Raw genomic sequence first — 19,119 nt, 5'->3', positions numbered from 1 at the left:
AGATCACAGCTCCCTCCCTGACCCTGCACCCCCCGACACCCCTCCCCCAGGCCAGACTCCTCTCTGGCACCCGCACCCCCTCCCCCAAACCCTCTGCTCCCCCTTCACCCAGGTCACAGCTCCCTCCCTGACCCTGCACCCCCCCGACACCCCTCCCCCAGGCCAGACTCCTCTCTGGCACCCGCACCCCCTCCCCCAAACCTTCTGCTCCCCCTTCACCCAGGTCACAGCTCCCTCCCTGACCCTGCACCCCTCTAGAGCCCCTCCCCCAGGCCAGAGTCCTCTCCTGCGCCCATACCCCCTCCTGGACCCTGCACCCCTATCCACCGCCCCAGATCATACCCCCCCCCTGCACCCAGGCTCCACCCCTAAGCTCCCTTCTGCACCCAACCGCCCCGTCCCAGACCCCAAACCCCTCGGTAGAAATGTGGCCCTTGATCAGTTGCCAAAATGGCCCCCCCATTACAAATTATTGACCAAGCCTGATCCAAATGTTTTTTGAAACATTGTTTAATGAGAATGTAAATACAATTCAATACAATTGGGAGGGTTGGGGGGAGGGGGACGCAGCTGCTGGCTCCTCAGCTCTTGCTGCTCTCACTGGGTGTCTTCCTGCTGCAAGGGAAGCAGAATCCGTCACATTCATCCCTGGGGACTCAGGGGAACTGGCCCCCCAGCATTTCCACCCTCCTCCCCCCTGCTCTCTGGTCACCCCCCGTCAGGCCCGCAGGGTGAGCTCCTGACCCCCCCCCCAGAGCTCCTGACACCTCGGCCCCCTCCCGCCTCCTAGGACAGTTTCTGTGTTCAGAGCCTCCCCCACCCCCAGGGACGCTCGCAGGGGCAGGAGGGATTCTGCCAGCAGGGACGTGGGGTGGGGGCAGCCTGAGGAAAGGGGCGGGGGACTCCCTGAGGGGATGGGAAGGAGACCCTGGCCCTGCCCCACTCTCCTGATCTGCTCCGGCTGCTCACCATGTATTCCAGGTGCTGATGGGCCTGCCCATGCAGGGCGTGGGCCAGGACCAGCCCGGCCTGGCTGGGGCGCCGCAGGGGGGAGCGGGCAGCGAGCAGAGCCTTGTCCAAAAAGCAATTCTCCTGCTCTGGTGTAAAGAGCTGCCCAAAGACCTGGAATCAAGAGCACAGGAGGTTTCAGCTGACGGCCCAGAGCCCGGCCCCAACTCCTGGGGCTAAAACAGCTTCCTCCTCCCCCAAACTCCCTTCCAGACCCTGCACCCAGACGCTCTCCTCACCCGGCACCCCAACCCCTGCCCCAGGTCACAGCTTCCTCCTGCCCCCAAGACCCTCCTACCCCCACAAGGGCCCCAGCCAGCCCCACCCCCGAGCCCTGCCCTGCCCTGGCAGCGCGTCCTTACCTCTCCCACCCTCACGCTGTTGCTGTGAGCCAGGACCCATCTTTCTTTGTAGTAGTGTCTGCACCACAGGTCCTCTGCCTGGTGGATGTTGAGGCCTGCAAGAGACACAACAGGGTCATTCTGCTGGCAGGTCTGAGCCCTTCCCCTCCCACGGGTCCCTGCAGGCATCCCTGGGCAAATGGAGGGGCACAGGGGGCAGAAGGGGAACACAGAGGGACGCATCCCCCCTTGGGCCAGTCTGGGGGAAAAGGGCTGGGTCCCCTCCCCCCGCCGCCGGCACCCTCAGGGTGTCCCTGGGGCCCAGGTCCCGGCTGGGTTCCTTACCCCTGTGGTGCAGGAGGAGTTGATACAGGCTGTGCACCCCCTCCCGGGCCAGCCGGCTGACGTCTTCGGATGGGTCCGAAATAAAAAGGCCCAGCTGGGCCACGTGGTGACCCATCCTCGGCCAGTCGGCGGAGTTCTGAGGGGAGAGAAGAGGGGGGGTCCCTCAGCATCCTGGGGCTGCACGTCCCATGCAAACGGCCGCCGAGGCGGGTCTGAGCTCGGGGGACGGACAGAGACACCTCCCGGGGCGGGGCGGGGCCGGCCTTGCGAGGAGACAACCCTGAGCAATGGCCCCGACTGAAGGGTCACTCCGGGGGTGGAACAAGGGGATCCACTAACGGCCACTCCCCAGTCCCCAGGCCCAGTCCCTCAAGAGCCCCCCTGAAGGGCCCAGGGTCGCCCCTCCCCGGGGAAAGGAGAACGCGGCCCATTCCCGGCCCATTCCCGGCCCTGCCTCTGCCTCCCGGGGACGCTCCCAGCCCCGCGCCCTGCAGCCCCAGACCCCCCGGCTCCGAGGTCACTTACGTCAAACCCCGGGAGGGTGGTGGCGACTCCCAGCAGGGCCGTGGTGCTGCGAAGGGCCCTGGCTCGCTCCTGGGGCAGGCGGGACTCCAGCCATGGGCTCAGGTGCTGGGGGGGAAAGAGACAGGTCAGGACCCGTAGGGAGGTGCCGGTTCTGGGCAGAGCCTGGGGCTCCTCTCGGACTGTGCCCCCCCCAGCCACTGACACTGCTCCTCTCTCGGCCCCCCCCCGAGGAAGCAGGGACAATGGCCCCGTCCCCCCCACGGGGCTCACCTCCATTATGAGCTGCAGCCGGGCGGTGTCTGGGGACTCGGCGAGGAGGCTCGCCAGTAGGGCCTGGAGGTCGTAGGGAAGGGCCCGGATGAACTGCTGCAAGACAAGGGGGAGCCCTGGGTGAGAGGGGGGTTGGGGAATCCAGGCCACCCACTGGCTCCGGGGTGCAGCCTTGAGCAGGGTCTGAGCCGCCTCGCAGAGCAGGGAGGAGCCCAGGCTGGGCATGGACGGGACGGGCCCCCCGGGAGAGCAACGGGAACCCTGGAGGGAAGGATCCAAACCTGCAGCTTCTTCCCTCCCTCTGCCACCCCCCCTCCTCTCTGGAGCTCCAGCCCAGCCCGGGAGCAGGGCCCGGAGGGACGTACCTGCGTGTGGATGGGCTCCTGCTGCCAGTCCCCAGACACTGTCTGTCCTACGGCCGCCGTCAGCAGGGGGCTCAGGAGCTGGGCCCGCAGGGGAGGCTGCAAGGTGCTGGCAGGAGAGAGGGGCAGAGACTGTTAATTCAGCAGCAGGAGACAGAGACTTTCCCACTCCCTGGCCAGGGGATCTGCTCTGGGGGGAGTCGGGGGGGGGGGGGTCGGTACCTGAGGCTGCAGGCGGCGTTGAGGCAGTCGGCCAAGACCAGCGGGGGGGGCGAGTCCTCCATGATCTCCTGGGAGACCCAAGGAGACAAAGGGGCGTGTGAGGCTGGGGCCCCCAAGAGACGCTCACACGGCCAGCGCCCCCACCCAGCAGGATCCAACCCCACTGCCTCCCGCTGCCCTGTAGCCCCCCTGCCCGACACAGGGCCCCTCCCAGCACCCCCCTCCCAACCCGGGACCAGCTCAATCCTTGTCCCCAGGCCGTCTCCTGCCCCTCCCTGCCCTGGTGACCAGCCTCTGAACCTCCTCATCCCTGCTCCCCAGGCGCATCCCCAGCAGCCCGCTCGGCTCCCTTCCAGCCCCCCATGGCCCGGGGAGACCCCTCCCTGTCCCGAATCCCCCTTCCTGTCCGGCACCCCAGACCTGCCCCATTTCTGTGTCCCTCCCTCCTCCAGCATCCCCACCCACCCTCCCCATGTCCACCTCCAGCCCTCCTGGCTCCACCCATCCCGTTTCCAGCACCCCCACCCGCCGCCATGGCCCAGGCAGACCCCTGTCCACCCCACGTATCCCCTTCCCTCCTCCCGGCTGCCGCGACTCGCTTACAACGATCCTGGCCATCATGGTGTCCTTGCAGCAGCGCGGCGCCAGGGTGTCCTCGCCCCTTTGGAGGGCGGCGAGGCAGGCGAGGGGGATGGCCAAGAGGAACCGCTGCAGGGCGGCTGGGCTCTGCACCCCAGAGAGAGTCTGTGAGCCTGGGGCCTGCCTGCCCCCCACGGACAGCTGCAGGGCTCAGGCCTCCCAGGAGTGGAGGTGGGAGCTGCCGGTTGTCCAAGCACCCACACTCCCCCCCCAACTGCTGCCCCAGGCTTGTGGGGGCCCAGCTGGTGCATGACAAGAGCCCCCAGCTTGGGGGGCCCAGGTCATGCAGGAGAAGGGGCCCCAGGGGGATCCCCAGGGACAAGCCCCTCCCGGAGGGGGGGACGTGCTGGGAAGGGGCCGGACAATCTCGGGTCCCCCCCGTGTGGAGAAGGTTCCTACCGTGTCCCGGGTGTGGAGCTGCTCTTCGATGTCATAGATGGCCCCTTCCTCCACCCGGGAGTCCACCCGCTCCTGGCAGAGCTCCGCCGAGGCGCAGGGGGGCTCTGTGCGGGAGGGAAGGGACCAGGGTGACTCCAGCAGCCAGCAGGGGTCACGCGCCCCCATGTCAGGGACCCAGGGCAGGTTGGGCCCCACACGCCCCTCGCAGGGACCCATCCCCCTTCCACCCTCACATCTGCCAACGCCCTCAGCAGAGCCCCCACCAGCAACAAGAGAGCCAAGCAGCCCCCCCCCCATCCATTGCCCTGGCTGCGGGGCAGACACTGGGGCTGCCCCTCCCCCCCCCCCGGGTACTGGGTGAGCCCCTGGGCCCAGCGTGTTCACGGCCCCTCACCTGGGTCTGAGCGGCTGCGGGAGGTGGCCCGGCTGCAGCTGGAGGCCCAGGCGCTGCTGCTGATGGACCTGGACCCACAGCTGCAGGGGCTGGTGCGGGGAGCGACGGGCTGGGGGCTCCCGGAGACTGGCAGGTCCCCGGGGGCCGGGCAGGGCGATGCCCCCTGGTGGTAATGGGGGCTGGGCTCCCGGGGCAGGTGTTTCTCTCCACAGAGGAGGCCCCGGAGCCACCCTACCCGGCTCTCCCGCTGGGCTGGGTCCCGCCTGCCCAGCCGCCTCTGGAGCCAGGTCCGGGGGGGCCTGGCCGGTGGGCGAGTCGCCCCGAGCTGGTGGGATCCAGCTTCCCCACCCGCGGGGACGGAGAAGCTGCTCCCCACCGGCCCTGGGGCCATCTTCAGGGCTTTCTTGAACCACAACCGAAAACGTTTGGCCATGCTGCAAATGAGGGGAGCAAAGGGGAGCTTGGGGCGCAGCCTGATGAATGAAATCCAGGGGTTCCAGCTCCCCAGAGCGACTGCCCCCAGCCCCCAAATGGCCCCTTGCTTATCGGTTCGGTCTTGCACAGGCACTGCAAGGACCTGAGGGTATGTCTACACTACCCCGCTAGTTCGAACTAGGAGGGTAATGTAGGCATACCGCACTTGCAAATGAAGCCCGGGATTTGAATTTCCCGGGCTTCATTTGCATAAGCGGGGAGCCGCCATTTTTAAAACCCCGCTCGTTCGAACCCCGTGCAGCGCGGCTACACGGGGCACGAACTAGGTAGTTTGAACTAGGCTTCCTAGTTCAAACTACCGTTACTCCTCATTCCACGAGTCTCCTGCCCATCAACTGCCCCTTCTTGGCCAATCAGGGGAGAATCTAAGGTGTGGGGGGTGGAGCGTTCTCCCCAAAGACACCGGCATAGACTTGTTCCAACCCCACCTCCCCAGTCCCCACAATGGGGGCTGCATCCCCCACCCCACGGCTCCTGCAAACCACCCCCCGTCCTTCAGCTAGTCTGTTGGGTCCCAAGCTGGGGGAGGCAGCAAGGGAAGGTCACAGAGGAGGCAAGAACAGAGCAGAAATGTGGGGGGATGGAGGAAAAGGGAAACCAACCAGGAGAAAGCCCCAGTGGCGCTAAGGACGCAGCCCAGGTGAGGAATCACCTTCTGGCCCTTGACCGAGGGCTGGGCCTGCCTGGAACCCAGCCGGCCCCGGGCGGGATCCAACCCCTGGGGGCTCTTACCTTCGTCACAAAGGTGTCGGGATGTGGAACTCACAGAACGCGAAGGAACCGTGAGGAGGAGACGCACCAGAGCTAAAGCAACCGGGGGTCTCCAAAGTCCCCTGGGCCCGCCCCCCGCTTTTATCAGCCTGAGATGTGGGTCCCTCTGTGAGGTCATCACCTCCCCACCTGCCCTTTGCCTTATATGCTGAGGGCTGCCCAAAGCCCCTGTGAGGTCACCGCCCCCCCCCCACCCTGCCAGGCAAACGTCCTGCCTCTGGCCACCCCCCTGGGAAGTTTGAGCCATTACTAGGGGTCCCTCCCCCTCCCTCATAGGCTGCTCCCTGCCCTACACTGCAGGCTTCTTGCACGAGAGCTGTTTCACGCCGGAGTTCTTGCGCAAAAGGTCTCGTGCAAGAGTGCCTCCACCCTGCCATGGGCTTTTGCACAAGAGCGTCCATGGCAGTGTGAACGCTCTCTTGTGCAAGAAAGCTCTGATGGTCATTTTAGCCATAAAAGTGTCTTGCTCAAGAAGCCCCTGGTGCCCGTCCACGCTGCCTTCTTGCACAACAGCTCTTGCACAAAGGGGGCTTAGTCATCGTCGGGAGAGGAATAACTCCTGTGCAAGGAGCCCTGTTCTCTGATGCTTTACTGCAAATTTACTTCTGCAAGAACACACGTAGAGTGTAGACGCGCCACAAGTTTTTTCGCAAGAACACGCAAAAACAAGCCATGTGGATGTTTTCTTTTTAGGCAAAAGCCCCTTTTTGCACAAGATCGGTCGGCCTTTTTGCAGAAATAGGGATCTTGTGGGAAAAGGGGTTTTTTTGCACAAAAAGTAAACATCCACACGGCTTCGTTTTGCGCACAAACCCCGAGCACAAAAACGGATCGGCAGAAAATATGCAAATGACATTGCGTGTCATAGAGTCCCTCGTTAGCATATTTGTTGCCAAAAAAACTCGTTGTGTAGACGTAGCCTAGGAGAGAAGCGATCTCAGACACAAAGCCCTTCAGTAAGAGGGCATAGCCCTGGGGCGTGGTAGGAGACGTACGGCAGACATGGGAGGTCACTCTCCTAGCTATTTGGCACGGAGGAGGCCTCAGCTGGAGCACTGTGTCCAGATCTCAGGGCCATGCTTTAGGGGAGAGAGTCTAGAGGGGAACTATGAAAAGGGATTAGGGACGTTAGATATTCACTGAGTAGTCAATTAACCTCATGATTTCTTATCGGTTACTTGACTTTTCGATAGTCCCCAGGGGCCAGCTGTCTCAGTCCTGGCTCGCGCTGGGTGCGGGACCTACCCCCTCTGCGGCTCTGCATTTACAGTGTGTTAGGAGCCAGGCAGGCAGGCAGCCTCGCTCAGTTCCAGTTTGCACCAGGTCCAGAAGCTCAGACCCAGCCCCCAGGCAAGGGCTGCTGCCAGCTTGTGCTGCTGCCTCTGATACAGAGGCAGCAGTACGGAGTGCCAGGAGGGAACTGGTCTAAAAAGCACCTCCCCTTGCGACCTGGCTGCCTGTCATCCCACGCTGCTGCCTCCGTTTTTGGCGAGAGAGAGCCGCCTGTCTTGAGACACCGGTGGGGAGTCGGATTTTCAAAAGGCAGGTCTCTGTCCTTTGTGAGCCTTCCAAAGCGCTTCGGTGGGGGGAGGGGGCAGGAAGGCGGACGACACTCAGGAATTGTAGCACCCAAATCCACGGAGTGTTTCGCCAGCACCTCCTGCAACAGAGCCCAATCCCTGGCAGGCTTTTAGGCAAGATAGATCATTTGAAAAAATGACAGACACAGGGTTTTCCGTCACCGCTCTCCCTTTCTTTTATTTCCCTGGGCTAACTGGCTTGTTCCTCTTTGGCTAAGGATGGAAGGGTATGTCTACACTACAATGTTAGTTCGAACTAACGGACGTTAGTTCGAACTAACATTCATAGCCGCTACACTAGCGCTCCGCTAGTTCGAATTTGAATCGAACTAGCGGAGCGCTTAGTTCGAACTAGGAAAACCTCATTTTACGAGGCTTAAGCCTAGTTCGAACTTACTAGTTCGAATTAAGGGCTGTGTAGCCCCTTAATTCGAACGAGTGGGAGGCTAGCCCTCCCCAGGTTTCCCTGGTGGCCACTCTGGCCAACACCAGGGAAACTCCATGCCCGGCCCCGGACCTCTTAAAGGGGCACGGGCTGGCTACGGTGCCCGTGCCAGGTGCAAGCCTGCTAGCACCCAGCCAGCAGACCCTGCACCTGGCACGGCACAGAGCCACCCACCCGATGTCCCCCAGCCCACCCCCTCTTCCCGGGACCAGGCTGGCGGCTCCCGGAAGCTTGCCCGGGACCGCAAGAGGCGGGTACATTCCTGGGCTAGTGCGGACATCGTGGACCTCGTCCACGATCTCCGCACTAGGCACAGGAAAGTGGCCATCTAGGGCAGGAGAGCTGCCAGCCTGGCCACCCAGGAGCAGGTTTGCATGAAAATCAAGGGGGTCCACTGAGACCCCTGACCCTGAGCCCTGAGCTTACAATGGCCGTCCTGGGTCAGACCAAAGGTCCATCTAGCCCAGTAGCCTGTCTGCCGACAGCGGCCAACCCTAGGGACCGTGGAGGGGATGGACCAAAGACAGTGACCAAGCCATTTGTCTCGTGCCATCCCTCTCCAGCCTTGCACAAACTTTGGGCAGGGACACCACTCCTACCCCCTGGCTAAGACTACTCCATGGACCCAACCTCCATGACTTGATCTCACTTCCCTTTAAACTCTGTTCTAGTTGTAGCCTTCACAGCCTCCTGCAGCAAGGAGTTCCACCGGTTAACTATTTGCTTTGTCAAGAAGAACAACTTTCTCTTACTAGTTTCAAGCCTGCTACCCAGTCCTTTCCTTTGGTGTCCTCTAGTCCTTCTTTATGGGAACTCAGGAAGAACTTTTCTGAATGCACCCTCTCCACCCAACCCCTGCTTTTAGAGACCTCTAGCCTGTCCCCCCTCCGTCTCCTCTTTTCTAAGCTGAACAGTCCCAGTCTCTGTAGCCTCTCTTCATATGAGACCTGTTCCCAACCCCTTATCATGTTAGTTGCCCTCCCCTCTCCCAGCCTTAATCTTCCCCTCTCCCACCTCCTTTTCCCAGTCTCCCCCAGTTTTGTTCAATAAAGACAGAGTCAATGTTGGAAGAAACGTTATCTTTATTTTGTACATCAATAAGAAGGGGGGCTAGGGAAGGGTAAGTGGAAGGAGGTGAGGGAGGAATGGGGTACGAGCCCCCGATGGGGAGGACTGGGCTGGCTCTGCAGGCTTCTGGGGGTGGAAGCTCTCCTGCAGCCCCCCGATTACCCCCTCTCCCCAGATGGCAGCCTGCGGCAAGTGCAGCCGGGCTGATGGCTGAGTGGTGTGATGTGCCCAGTGTGGGTACTCCGGGCACTCCAAGCCAGGACTGGTTTTCAAGCGGGGCACCCCTTAGAACTGTCTGTCCGGGGTGGGGGTCGGGACCCTTTAAGCGCAGCCCTCGGCTAGCCTGAGACTGCATCTCCACGCTCTAAGTCCTCCTCTGATGCCCTGCTGGCACTGCTTCCGGCCATCCTTAAGCCCTGTTCAGAGTCCACTCAATGTGGACTTGCTAGTTCGAATTAGCAAAACTAGTTTTTAGTTCTAGACGCGTTAGTTCGAATTAGCTTAGTTCGAACTAGCGCTGTAGTGTAGACATACCCGAAGAGAGGAGCCAGCAGGGGTAGAATGAATTGTGTACCAGGTCCTGGAAACAAGAGCATCTCCTCCAGATCACCCATCCACACCTGAACTGTTTAAAAGCTTGGCTGCCAATAAAGACACCTTAGCTCAGCAAATGCCAAGCCAGGCACCTGTGTTTGGACACGAGGGGTGCACAGGGATGTGAGAACCAGGAAGGCTGATCTGTGAATTCACCCCCAACCGTCCCAGTACAAGACAGACGCTTGCGCCAACCAGCAGGGGTCACTGCTCCTCCGGTTTGGCTTGGACAAAGGTGCCCATCTGTTTGGTGTTGGCGTCTCGGAGCTGCGCCAGCTGCCTCTGGCCACGGCGGAGCAGATACTCGATGTGCATCACGTCGGCCCGGGGGATGCTGGCGTTCTTCCGGAACTCGGCCTGGATGCGAGGCAGGAATCCCGGCTTCTCCCGGCCGGTGCGCAGGAACTGCCTGTATAGGCTCAGGACGTGCTTCTGCAGCTTGCTATGCCGGGCCATGGTGCGCCTGGGGAGCCCTCCCAGGCCACGGGGGGGCCAGCGCCACGAGGCAGGGGCTGGAAGTGAACAGAGGCGGAGATGTTAGAGCAGCATCTCATTCCCAGACGCGCCTGTGCGGGCATTTCCATGCACTTTTCACCCCCACCTGCTAGGGTTACCAGATGGTTTAAAAAAAATACCGAACAGCAGGGGCCGGGGGGGGGGGGGGGCGGCGGGACTGGCTGGAAGAGAGGGGGTGGGGGGGAACCGGCCGCCGGGAAGCAGGGCTGGCTGGGAGGGGGCTGGAGGGAGCGGGGCTGGCCGGGGGGCAACCAGCCGTCGGGAAGCGGGTCTAGTTGGGTTGAGGACCAAGAGGTGGGGGAACCGGCCGGCAGCGCTGCAGAGATGTACCAGAGCCTGGGTCGGATTCATCTTTGGTGGGCCCTGGCTCCTAGACCATAGACACACTCCCCCCCCCCCACCCCCCCGGAGGCCCTAGGGAAAATGGCACCCCGGCCCTGTGGACATGGTGCCCTCTCTGTTTCCCTTGGCCCCGTAGGCACTAAGCTCCACTCCTGCCGCCCAACTCCTACAAGGCCCGACGGATTTCTCTGTGGCCCCCGACCCAAAAAAGGATCCCCCCAGCCCTGTGTTAGGGGATACGAGGGAGTCTGGCTGGTACGTAAGTGCAAATAACTCTGCTCTTAGCAGCTCTGAACCGATGGGCTCTGCCCTGTGCCCCAACCAAGAACCCTAACATAAGAACGGCAGTACTGGGTAGCCTGTCTGCTGACAGTGGCCAGCACCAGGTGCCCCAAAGTGGGTTGACCAAAGACAATGATCAAGCGATTTGTCTCCTGCCATCCTTCTCCAGCCTTCCACAAACAGAGGCCAGGGACACTATTTCTATCTCCTGGCTAATGGCCTTTTATGGACCTAACCTCCGTGAAATTATCTAGCTTCTCTTTAAATCCTGTTATAGTCCTAGCCTTCACAGTCTCCTCTGGCAAGGAGTTCCACAGGTTGACTACACGCTGTGTGAAGAAGAACTTTCTTTTATTAGTTTTAAACCTGCTACCCATTAACTTCATTTGGTGTCCTCTAGTTCTTCTATTATGGGAACTAATAAATCACTTTTCTTGATTCACCCTCTCCACACCACTCATGTTTTTATAGACCTCTATCATATCCCCCCTCAGTCTCCTCTTTTCTAAACTGAAAAGTCCCATCGCTTTAACCTCTCCTCATATGGGACTCGTTCCAAACCCCTAATCATGTTAGTTGCCCTTTTCTGAACCCTTTCCAAGGCCAAAATATCTTTTTTGAGGTGAGGAGACCACATCTGTACACAGTATTCAAGATGTGGGTGTCCCATAGTTTTATACAGGGGCACCCTGAGTTACCAAACCACATGACACTGCCCATTAAAAACCCACCAGGACTTACCCAGCATTTATATGCAGAGGTCCCGCACCAGCAGCGATCTGCACTGGACAGGAAACCATCCGCCCAGCACGCGCGGGAAATCACAGGAACCCAGCCTGGACGGTCCGATGCCCCAGCCCTGACAGAAGAAAATCAAGGTGTGCTTGAAGTGCCACGCCCACCATCCCTTGGTCCTCTGGGGCATTCGGCACATCCTGCTGGGTGAAAGGGCCGGTCACAGCTCCAGGGTCTGTGACACTTCAGGGCCTTTGGCAGCTCCTATTCACCGGGGTCAGGCAGATAATCGCCCCGAGCTTTCCCAGCACTTTTCAGCATCAGCTCTCAAACGGGGGCAGCGTGACCCCCATGGGAGCAGGGGAATGTCAAAGAAGGAATGGGGCGGGGCAGGGGAGGCAGCCAATGGCTTCTCCTAATGCAGTGGTCCCCAACCATTTGAGGTTGCCGGGCGCCAAGGGGTGTGGCTGTTTGCCCACAGGGCGCCCTGGAGCGGAGCCCCCCATTGCGCACCCGGGGGCGGGGCCCCCCCATAGACACATTCCCAGGGCCGCCCCCCCCCCACAAGTACCGCATGCCCAGGGCCGGGCCTCCCACCAAGCGCCACGCGCCCGGGACCGGCGCTCTCCCCCCAAGCACCGCGTGCCCGGGGCCTGCGCACCCTGCAAGCGCCACGCGCCCGGGGCCGGCACTAGCGCTGGCACTCTCCCCCCCCCAAGCACCGCGCGCCGGGGCCGGCGCTCTCCAAGCGCTGTGCGCCCAGGGCTGGCGCACCCTGCAAGTGCCGCACGCACGGAGCCTGCGCTCCCCCCATGCGCCACGTGGCCATAGCGCGGGCAGCCAATCTGCGGCGCCCCCGGGGCCGGCGCTCACCGTGCACCATGCGCCCGGGGCCAGCTCCGGCACCGCACATGCGCCACGTGCCCGGGGCCAGGCCAGCCCTGAGCACTTGGCGGGCGCATACAAATGCGGGCACCGTGTTGGGGACCACTGTCCTAATGTTAGCAGTGGGGACACCAAGTTTGGAAGTGAATGGTTAACCAGTAAGCCGGTTATGGTTAACCAGAGGGGGCTGGAGCAGCCCTCCACCAGCCATAGGCAGAGGGCACTCTGGCACGCCACGGGTAGGGTTGCTCAGCAGTCACAGCAGTGTGCCAAGGGGGTAGGTGTGTGGGCTGCTCCAAGCCCATCTTTAACACGTCCTACGTGTCCCATTTAATCGGTTAACTGGTTCAACATATTGTTTAACTGGTTAGCTAATTAAATGAGATTTTACCTCCCTGGCACCAAGGTGGCTAAAAGTAGGGTTGAATTGGGACTAGAAATTCCAGGATTTTGACTTTTTTTTCCTGATCACACACAGTTCTGCAAATAAATTCACGTTTTGTTTAGATTTTGACTTTTTTTAAATGTAGTACGGTGGATTACGGAAGATAAACTTTAAAGAGACCAAACAAAGAGTCATTTCAGGAATGGAAAACTACATTTTAATGTTCTGAAATGGTGGAGTTTTCCCCTTCCAAACAAAAGGTCACTAAAATCAGCATTTTCCAATGGAAAAACATCCCCTCAGAAAACTTCCTTCCAGCTCTAGTTAAAACGGATGTATTGTGAAGTGTAAAATCAACCTCTGGAACTCACTGCAAAAGGATATTAATGATGGTGAAGGAAAGGGGAGGGAATCATAGAATCATAGAGCTGGAAGAGACCTCAGAAGGTCATCAAATCCAGCCCCCTGCTCTAGGCAGGACCAATCCCAACTAAATCAACCCGGCCAGGGCTTTGTCAAGCTGAGACTTAAACACCCACTGTGTACAGCCTGTTTGATCCCGTCTGGGGAAGCATGGGTGGGAAGAAAGAATTAGACAGGGTTAGACAAACCCGTAGGTCTTGGTTGACTTCGTCCTGCTTCAGGGCAGGGCGCTAAACTTGGGGACTGCTATAGTCAGACCAACATTTCAATCAATCTTGTCAAGAAACAGGCAAAAAAAAACCCCAACCCAAACCAGGGAGAAACACGTTCCTTGGTTTGTAAACACAGACACAGAGAACAGCTCCTTCCGTTAGGGGGGGTGGGAATAAAGAAAATAATCCCTCGCCCCCTCCCCTTCCTATTTGGTCCTAAAGGATGAAGATTTGTGCAGGCTGCGGGGGCAGGACTGATATTCAGGGAATGGGGAGCATGGGGGAGAAGGGGGCAGCTTGCTTACAATCCAGGGGCAACCCCGTGTCTCGGGGCTGGCCCAGCAGAGGCGGGATTTCTGCAGCGCAGGGGGACACGAGGTGAAACAAGCAGCGACTCGGCCGATTGGGGCTTGTTATTGTAGGGTCGCATTGAAGCAGACACTGGCACCAGCGTCGCCTCCAAGAGCGAGGGGAGTGCACGGCCTGGTAACCCCGGACGGACCCGGACCTGGACCCCCCTGCGCTAGGGGGCCAGGAGTCACCGCCCCCCGCCCCTCACCTCCGCCTCCTGCCTGCTCGCAGCTCCCGGGCCCGCGGCAGCAGCTGTGCCAGCCGGCTCCGAATGTTGAAACACCAGCAACATTAGCCCTCGCTTCCCATTGGCTGGAGGGCCCCAGGGGCGGGCGCAGGAAAGGGGAAGCTCCGCCCTTCGAGGGCCACGTGGGCCGGCAGTGGAAGTTGCAAGTCAGCTGGAGGAGAGAGGGGCCCGGCCCGGCCTGCGCACGTGGCTTTCACCGCAGCGCTCACCTGCCCTCACGCCCCACGCTCCTGCTTTTCCCTCCCTGCGTTGTTCGACCCAACCCTCACCCAGGCATCCACCCAGTTCACCCCGATTCTCACCCCTTTTTAAACTTGTTCCTAAGAAACCCCGATCGGTTCCTGGGAAATTCCCAACAACTCTTATCAGTGGTGCCTGTTACATACCAGCTGGGTTTTCCCTTTGATATTTACATACCCCCTGCCTCCTTTTTTCGCCCCTCCCATTTTTTCCTCCCCTGTTCATTTTGGTTCTGGACATACAACACTCCAGTCGTCTGAAGAAGTGGGCTATGCCCAGGAAAGCTCATGATCCCATTGACACGGTTTGTTAATCTTTAAGGTGACTGACTATATGTTGTGTTTTAAGTTTTTCCTGTTACAGACTCACTCAGCTACCCCTCTGAAACTCGTGGGCTCTGTCTACACTGCAGGCTTCTTGCACAAGAACTGTTTTGCAGAAGAGTTCTTGTGCAAAAGGTCTTCCATACGAGCGCGTCCACACTGCCATGTGCTTTTGCAGAAGAGATGTGCTTTTGCACAAGAGCATCCATGGCAGTGTCGACACTCTCTTGCACAAGAAAGCTCTGATGGCCATTTTAGCCGTAGGGGTTTTTTGCGCAAGAAATTCATGTTGCCTGTCTACACTGCCGCCTTCTGGAAGAGCTCTTGTGCAAGAGGGCTTATTCCTCGTGGGGAGAGGAATAACTCTTCCGGAAGAAGCCCTGTTTGCTGATGCTGTACTGTAATACTTGTGCAAAAACACGCACGCAGTGTAGACACTCTGCAAGTTTTTGCGCAAGAACAGCTGTTCTTGTGCAAAAAGCCTGCAGTGTAGACATAGCCTTAGAGGGGCAACCCCAACAGTCATTACTAACAAGGAGTCCTGTGGCACCTTGAAGATTTATTTGGGCATCAGCTGTTGCGGAGGAAAAGCAGGTCCAAGTGTTTTTTACCCCTGGAAGCGGATGCCCAAATACACGTGTTAGTCTTTAAGGTGCCCCAGGGTGCCTCTGTTTAAACAAGTGGAAGAGAAGGGCCTGTGTGCACCTCATAGGATGCCAGGCTAGACTGAAGATCACAATGGCCCTCTCTGGCCTGGAAGTTAATGAATGGTTACATCTGGCCAGGCTGCCTCTCTTTATGCTTGCATTAACTAACTGGGTTATTTGCAGGTGTTGTACTCAGTCCAGCTGTGTCGGAGCGCCTGCTGCTGGAGGAGAACGCAAAAGTTCTGTTACCTGGTTTGTAAGTCTGGAGCCTTCTCTACTGCATGAGGTACAAGCCACCTGGCTCTTCGCTAAAGTTGCAGAGCCGAGTCACTATCGCTGGATGTGGTCTCCGTGCCCAGAGTCCCCAGAGACCACAAACCAGATAAGATTCGAAATCGCCCAAGCAGATTTTTTGCGTAACAACATGCAATAATAGTTGCCAGCGAACAGACTCAGCGCTGCGCCGCTACACTTTATGGAAGCCGTGGCAATGTCCTAACACCCACTGAGCACCATCCAGTGCCCCCACACAGTCAGCTGGTGAACACCATTTGAGGTGAACTTTTATACATTCCTGATGTATCAGGTTGCTACCCCCTGTTACCTGGTTACCGTCCCTTACCTTGCAGAAGGGGGCTTACTTCCTAGTCTTCATACTGTCAACTTACTATCTGTTATGCTGTCAACTTTGACCTGGTCCTGAACATAGGTCGGTATGTACTTTATTTGTGGGAGGTAAATGGTACCAAGATGTTCCTTAGGACAATCCACAGAACTACAGACCGGTCAGCCTTACCTCACTCCCCGGAAAAATCGTGGAGGGGATCCTCAAGGAATCCATTTTGAAGCACTTAGAATAAGGAAAGGGATCAGGAGCAGTCAGCATGGATTCACCAAGGGCAAGTCATGCTTGACGAACCTGATTGCTTTCTATGACGAGGTAACTGGCTCTGTGGACATGGGGAATTCAGTGCATGTGATATACCTGGACTTATTCTTGCCAGCAAGTTAAGGAAGTATGGATTGGATTAATGGACTGTAAGATGGATAGAAATCGGGCTAGACTGTTGGGCTCAATGGGTAGTGATCAATAGCTCGATGTCGGACTGGCGGTCAGTTTCAAGCAGAGTACCTCAAAGACCGGTTCTACGGTCGGTTTTGTTCAACATCTTTATTAATGACTGGATGAGGGGATGGATTGCACCCTCAGCAAGTTTGCCTATGTCACTAAGCTAGGGGGAAAGGTAGATACATTGGACGGTAGGGTATATGGTGCAGAGTGTCCTAGACATATTGGAGGATTGGGCCAAAAGAAATCTGATGAGGTTCAACAAGGACAAGTGCAGAGTCCTGCACTTGAATGGAAGAATCCCAAGAATTGTTATAGGCTGGGGACCGACTGGCTAAGTAGCAGTTCTGCAGAAAAGGACCTGGGGGTTACAGTGGATGAGAAGCTGGATATGAGTCAACAGTGTGCCCTTGTAGCCAAGAAGGCTAATGGCATATTAGGGTGCATTAGGAGGAACATTGCCAGCAGATCTAGGGAAGTGATTATTCCCCTTTATTGGGATGTGGTGAGGCCACGTCTGGAGTATTGTGTCCAGTTCTGGGCCCCCCACTACAGGAAGGATGTGGACGCATTGGAGAGGGTCCAGTGGAGGGCAACAAAAATTATTAGGAGGCTGGAGCACATGACTTAGGAGAGGCTGAGGGAGTTGGGCTTGTTTAGTCTGCAGAAGAATGACGGGGGATTTGATAGCAGCCTTTAACTATCTGAAGGGAGGTTCCAAAGAGGATGGAGAGAGGCTGTTCACAGTGGTGACGATGGCAGAACGAGGAGTGATGGTCTCAAGGTGCAGTGGGGGAGGTGTAGGTTGGATATTAGGAAAAACTCTTTCCCTAAGAGAATGGGGAAGCACTGGAATGGGCTAACTAGGGAGATGGTGGAATCTCCATCCCTAGAGGTTTTTAAGTCCTGGTTTGACACAGACCTGGTTGGGATGATTGAGTTGGGATTGGTCCTGCTTTTGGGCAGGGGGCTGCACTCGATGACTCCTGAGGTCTCTTCCAGCCCTGGGATTCTATGATTCTAAGGCAAGGGACTTCTTTTATTTGAGAGCCCCAATTCCTTCAACAGCAGTATAGGTCTAATCCATGGAGCTCCTGAAGAGCAGCTCTGCATCCCTTTCTATGGCAGCCCAACTGTCCTTGGAACTGGTCAGACCAGTGTGACATCCCCCTGTGTAGGCATAATGAGCTAACGTGTCCTTCACTCCCATGCACCAACTTTGCCACTTATCAACTATGTTTTTAATTTGTTCGAAGGGAAAGCTGAATGAAGCCAAAATTAATGAGTGTTTTAACTTGTAACAAAATACAGGACTGTGTAGCACTTTAAAGACTAACAAGATGATTTATTAGATCCACTATTTGATCTGAGGAAGTGGGTCTGGCCCACGAAAGCTCATCATCTAATAAACCATCTTGTTAGTCTTTAAAGTGCTACATAGTCCTGTATTTCGTTTCAGCTACACCAGACTAACACGGCTACATTTCTATCACTGTTCTAACTTGTGTTTCTGTTCCCAGGAAATGTTGAAACGGTAGATTCCTAGGGACTGTCAAGTAGAAAGATTGACCCAAATTAGTTACTTGTTTACTTTCTTTGGCTCCACTGGAATCTTACAACAGGGATTAACTAGCTCCATTCATATCTATAATTAACACAAACAAAATCTATGTTTAGTGACAGGTAAGGTTTCCTGAGCACATGTCTAACAATCCAGACATTTAAAATCAGAAGTTAGTGGAAGGAGGCTGAAAAAGGTGAGGCTTTCGAGAGAAAAATTGCCCGAGAAAGGGTTATTTTGAACTCCAATTTACTCTGTATCAACCCATTTTTCCATTAAACCAACCTAAAGTACTATAAATAGGACTCAAAGTTTATGTCCTATGTTTTAGTTTTTGTCATAAACACCACAAGAAAAAAATATAAAGCAAATGGGAAAAAAGGGAGGATGCGAGTTATGAAAAAGCAAACAGTTGATAGGAGAAGCTAAAATTGGGGGGAAAAATCTATAACCAGTAACATAAAGGATAATTAGGAAATGTTTAAATATATCGGGAACAAAAGAAATCAGAGGAATGGTAAAGATCCATTACTGTATAAGGCTGGTCAAATTGCCAATCATGATGAAAAAAAGAAACTTCAGCAACCTGCTTGGAATTTAATGCGTTGAACTACACACAAGCCATAAAGATTGGATGTCTTTCTAAAACATATGTGGTAGCTCAACCGAGGGATGTTAAATTGCGCTTAATCAGCTAATCCAGTAGTTGGTGGAATTTCCATCGACTACTCAATTAGTCAATAAGGGTATGTCTACATTAGCTCGTTAATTTGAGCTAGGTAGGCAAAGCAGGCAACCGGAGTTGTAAATGAAGCCCGGGATTTAAATAGCCCAGGCTTTATTTGCATGTTCCCGTCCGGTCGCCATTTTGAAATTCCACTAGCCCGAAGTAACTGCCGCGCGGCTATAGAATGAGATGTAACAGTTAATTCGAACTAAGGACTTAGTTCGAATTACCGTTTCATTGCCACATGTAGCCGGCAGGAAGGGACCTCGAGAGGTCGAGTCCAGTCCCCTGCCCTCATGGCAGGACCCAGTACTGTCTAGACGAGTGTTTCTTAAACTTTTTAAGACCGAGGAACACCAAACAATTTTTTTTTTTAATGAGGATTTTTTGTTGACTCCTGAGGTCTCTTCCATTTATAGGATTCTATAAATGTGCTTGGTACCTGTGCCTGGACCTTTATGCTTGATCTGGCTTATACTATTTCTCTTTCCTGCCTGCGGTTCCACTGAGCCAAAGTCTTGCTTCCTAGATTTCAGGCCTGTTGCTGTTTTTATGTTACCGGCCTTTATTCGGGCCTGCTGATTTTATGTTACCAACCCGCAACTTACTACAGAGGCAACTGAGTCCCAAAAAGGAGGAGCAGCTTGTTCAAAAACACAGCAAGCCAGTGGCAGCGCTAGGAATAGGACCCGTATGTCCCAACTCCCTGTCCCCTG

The 19,119-nt window shown here is 56.8% G+C and overlaps 1 protein-coding gene across 1 annotated transcript; it reads right to left on the bottom strand.

Annotated features, from left to right (window-relative positions):
• Nucleotides 1–519: 519 nt before the first annotated feature.
• Nucleotides 520–4,296, bottom strand: LOC142825322 (maestro heat-like repeat-containing protein family member 7). Its single transcript, XM_075917261.1, has 10 exons — nt 4,112–4,296; nt 3,677–3,799; nt 3,074–3,141; nt 2,855–2,960; nt 2,490–2,585; nt 2,220–2,324; nt 1,695–1,830; nt 1,371–1,465; nt 970–1,122; nt 520–615 (listed from the first exon to the last, which is right to left on the bottom strand). The coding sequence occupies exons 1-10, from the start codon at nt 4,274–4,276 to the stop codon at nt 598–600; spliced, it is 1,065 nt and encodes a 354-aa protein (XP_075773376.1). The 5' UTR covers nt 4,277–4,296; the 3' UTR covers nt 520–597.
• Between the last annotated feature and the right edge of the window lie 14,823 nt (nt 4,297–19,119).

The sequence above is a fragment of the Pelodiscus sinensis genome, unplaced genomic scaffold, assembly GCF_049634645.1.
Source record: "Pelodiscus sinensis isolate JC-2024 unplaced genomic scaffold, ASM4963464v1 ctg50, whole genome shotgun sequence".
NCBI lineage: Eukaryota > Metazoa > Chordata > Testudines > Trionychidae > Pelodiscus > Pelodiscus sinensis.
This window is presented reverse-complemented; position numbering and strand designations above follow the sequence as displayed.